This window comes from Myotis davidii, unplaced genomic scaffold, assembly GCF_000327345.1.
Source record: "Myotis davidii unplaced genomic scaffold, ASM32734v1 scaffold726, whole genome shotgun sequence".
Lineage (NCBI taxonomy): Eukaryota > Metazoa > Chordata > Mammalia > Chiroptera > Vespertilionidae > Myotis > Myotis davidii.
In genome coordinates, this window is record NW_006297808.1 from 975,798 (window position 1) to 979,086 (window position 3,289).

Consider the following 3,289-nt stretch of genomic DNA (forward strand, 5'->3'; position numbering starts at 1 on the left):
TAGCTGACATGATCAAATTGCTCACTTATAAATCACATCTCTATTCATCAAACTTGATCTTCCTATGTTACATAAATACACTTGCATTGATTAATATTCTCTACTTAATTTTGTTATCTAAAGTAGCAAAGATAGCCAACCCTGAACCTGCAGGATATAAATAATTTGGTTTAGGTAATAGGGACAATGATGATATTTTTCAAGGGTTCACTCATGTAAAGAAGAGCAATTCCTTGACCACCTCATATAAAGAAGCCGCCTTCTCATTACCGTTACGTTTATTACCCCCCTTTTTAATTTCTATCACCCTATTTTTTAAAATTTCTATATACTTACAATCTAAACCTTGTTTTAATATCCTCCCCCTTTTCGTTTCTCTCCCTCCAACAGGTTCCAAGAGGACTTTGTTTTGTTCTCTGCTCTATCCACAGGACCTGGAATAGGCTCTGGCACATTGTGGTTGCTCAATTTATTATATTAAAAAAAATGAGTGGAATCCTTAACTATTTAGAAAGCCACAAGCAATTCTGCATTCTCATTAGTGACTTCAAACTCCTTTCTTACCATACTCAGGAAACAGACTCCTTATTTCATTTTCCTTAAGTTATTGAAAACCAAAGAATGAAGTCGGTTTTACTCTCTTTACTGATAAATCTAGTTACTCTAGTTACACTTTTCTTTGTCAAGCATTCCCTTCAGCACAATTACACATTTAAACTGGTGGTTACCCAGATAACTAAACAACACAAGATTAGGAGGGCAAGCACATCTGTATCAAAAGTATGAGGCTAACATGACTAATAGTTGTTGGCTTATCCTAATACTTAGGGAAAAGGTAAATTTTAACATTTATCTAACCTGTGCCTAAACCTGAAATGAACAGCATTAAAGCCTTACTGTCGGCATTATTAAGCTCTTCCATGAAAGCCAAAGAAGGGGACCTACTAAGGGTCACAAACTGGAGCAGGCCTCTGTATCTTTTTGGGGAGTAATCTGCATTTCAACAAATCACAGGAATCTATGTGGGAGGCCTGTTTAGTACTCGGCTGAGCCTGTTACCTTCTTTTATTTTCCTGGCCATCAGTCAATATTTGTTCTTCTTCCTCCACTGTTCTTTTCTTCCTCTCTTTGAGGGCACTCAGTACAGTCTCCTTTGCACATGGGTCTGGAGCATTACTTGATGGTGAGGACAGTGTTGAGCTGAGTAACTGCTCTGTTCTGCAATGAAAGACAAGATTCTAGCCTTAAGATATTTTAATTACCACATCATATAGCAGTCTTCACTGAAAATCAGAAGCTAGCCAACAAGCAGCAGTGTAATTTACACATTCACAGAAAATGCTCTTAGCAATTAAAGCTACAATGTTAGGCAAAAAAAACAAGAAAATAAGCGATAGTTCAACGACTCAAATTTGAGATTTCTCATTTAAACAGACAGGTACTTTTTTTTTTGCTTTATAGTTGTCTTGTCAGAGAAACAACCATGGAAGAATAAAGTGGACACAAAAAGGAGTCTATTTTTCCAACAATAATACTTACATTGGAGAACGAGTCAATTTGCTATCAGGAGGAGCAATCCTCACCGTCACTGGACTGCACACCATCTTGGAATTATGAGGAGATAGCACAGTCTTCTTGTGATAACCATTCCAGGACACTGTGGGAAGTACCCCCAGAAAGGAATATTGGGCCTGTTGAATTGGATATTGTCTTCGAGGTGTTATTAAAAACCGATTTGATAAAGTTCCACAATCCCTGTGGAGAACAGGAGACAGATTATGGAACCAAAATGCTTAAAAGAATGTCAGAAAATTAACTGACTAAAGAACTATGTGGGTTCAGATATTTTCCAGAAAGCTTAAACCTCTAAGCAATACAGAACACAGAATTTTTATGGTAACTTCCCACATCATTCCATCTAAAGGCAGAAAGTGGCAGCTGCTTAAAAGCAATCCCTACTATGGACTTCAACAATTTGAGAGAGAAATTGAAAACCTTGCCCACACAAGCAAAACTACAATGGAAATGTGTATTAGGACACACAGGGAGAAACTTTTCAAAAATCCTTCAATCTTTTCAGTAAGTCATCAGTAATGTACCCAGAGTCAAATATTTTTCAAGACCTAAATGTTCATCTTCTCAACTCAATTTACTTATAACAAGAACCTTATGTCTGGCTGGTATGACTCAGTGGTTGAGAGTTAACCCAGGAACCAAGAGGTCACCAGTTTGATTCCTGGTCAGGGCACATGACCAGGTTGCAGGCTCCTTCCCTGGTTAGGGGGCATGCAGGAGGCAGCCCATTGATCACTGATATTTTTATTTCTCTACTAGAGGCCCGGTGCATGAAATTTGTGCATGGGTTGGGTCCCTAGGCCTGGCTGGTGATCAGGGCCGGCCGGCGCCTCCCTTCGTTCTGTGCTGCCCTGCTGATGGTCAGTGCATGTCATAGCCAGTGATCGAACTCCTGGTCTCCTGGTCCAACTCCCAAGAGGTCACTTTGCATATTAGCCTTTTATATATATAGAAGATAGATCCCTCTCCCTTCCTCTCTCTAAAAAAATCAAAAACATTTTTTAAAAAAGAACCTTATATTTTCATCAAATATTTTGTATTCTCTGCTACTGAGATTAAATGAAAGTGTCGTTAATTTGATCATCTTTATCAAATTTTATCAATGGAAGAAGTGTTTCCTGGGAATACCTCTTTGAGCTCAGCTAAACTTATAAAATTTCTCTATGGGTCCAAAATATATATACTACATTTATAATACATATACATATATGTAATACACATAACATATATAATATATATACACACACATATATATTACTATATGACTACACTCGAAAGATAAAGGTATTTTCCCCCGAAGTAGGGATATTTTAATGTTAACAAGTATTCTGCTAAATCTATACTGTACTAAAATCCAGACAGTCTTAGGAATTGGAAGGGAGGGATCAGCTGTGGCATCACATCTCTCATTCCAAAGGTTAAACGGGGGCGGGGGGCGGGGGTAATGGGAGACAGGGGACGGCTGGCATGCACCAAGATGTTGCAAAGAGGTCAAACGACACAGAATCTACCTTGGACTTGAAAGAAAACCGGATCGAAAGTCAAGTCCTCAATGCAAAGCCAGTCGACAGAGAGGAGGGTCTGGGAAAGATGCGCGTGTCTTACCTGTGGGAAGGCCGCCTGGAGGGTCCGAAAAGAGGAGCGGGGTGGGAGGGGTGAATGTGATGCCCGCGCTGAGCCGCGGGACCCGGCGGCGAGGTGCGGGGGGGAGGGC

At 39.8% G+C, this 3,289-nt stretch overlaps 1 protein-coding gene across 1 annotated transcript in view; it reads right to left on the reverse strand.

Annotated features, from left to right (window-relative positions):
* LOC102751843 (nuclear envelope pore membrane protein POM 121C) overlaps positions 1–3,283 on the reverse strand; it is a 27,120-nt gene extending 23,837 nt beyond the window's left edge. Inside the window, exons 1-3 of the mRNA XM_006773422.2 lie at positions 3,181–3,283; positions 1,540–1,755; positions 1,060–1,218 (exon numbers count right to left, since the gene is read on the reverse strand). Of these exons, the coding sequence (XP_006773485.1) occupies positions 1,060–1,218; positions 1,540–1,604 (224 nt within the window). The 5' untranslated portion in view covers positions 1,605–1,755; positions 3,181–3,283. The remainder of the gene's footprint in view (positions 1–1,059; positions 1,219–1,539; positions 1,756–3,180) is intronic.
* Positions 3,284–3,289: the final 6 nt, after the last annotated feature.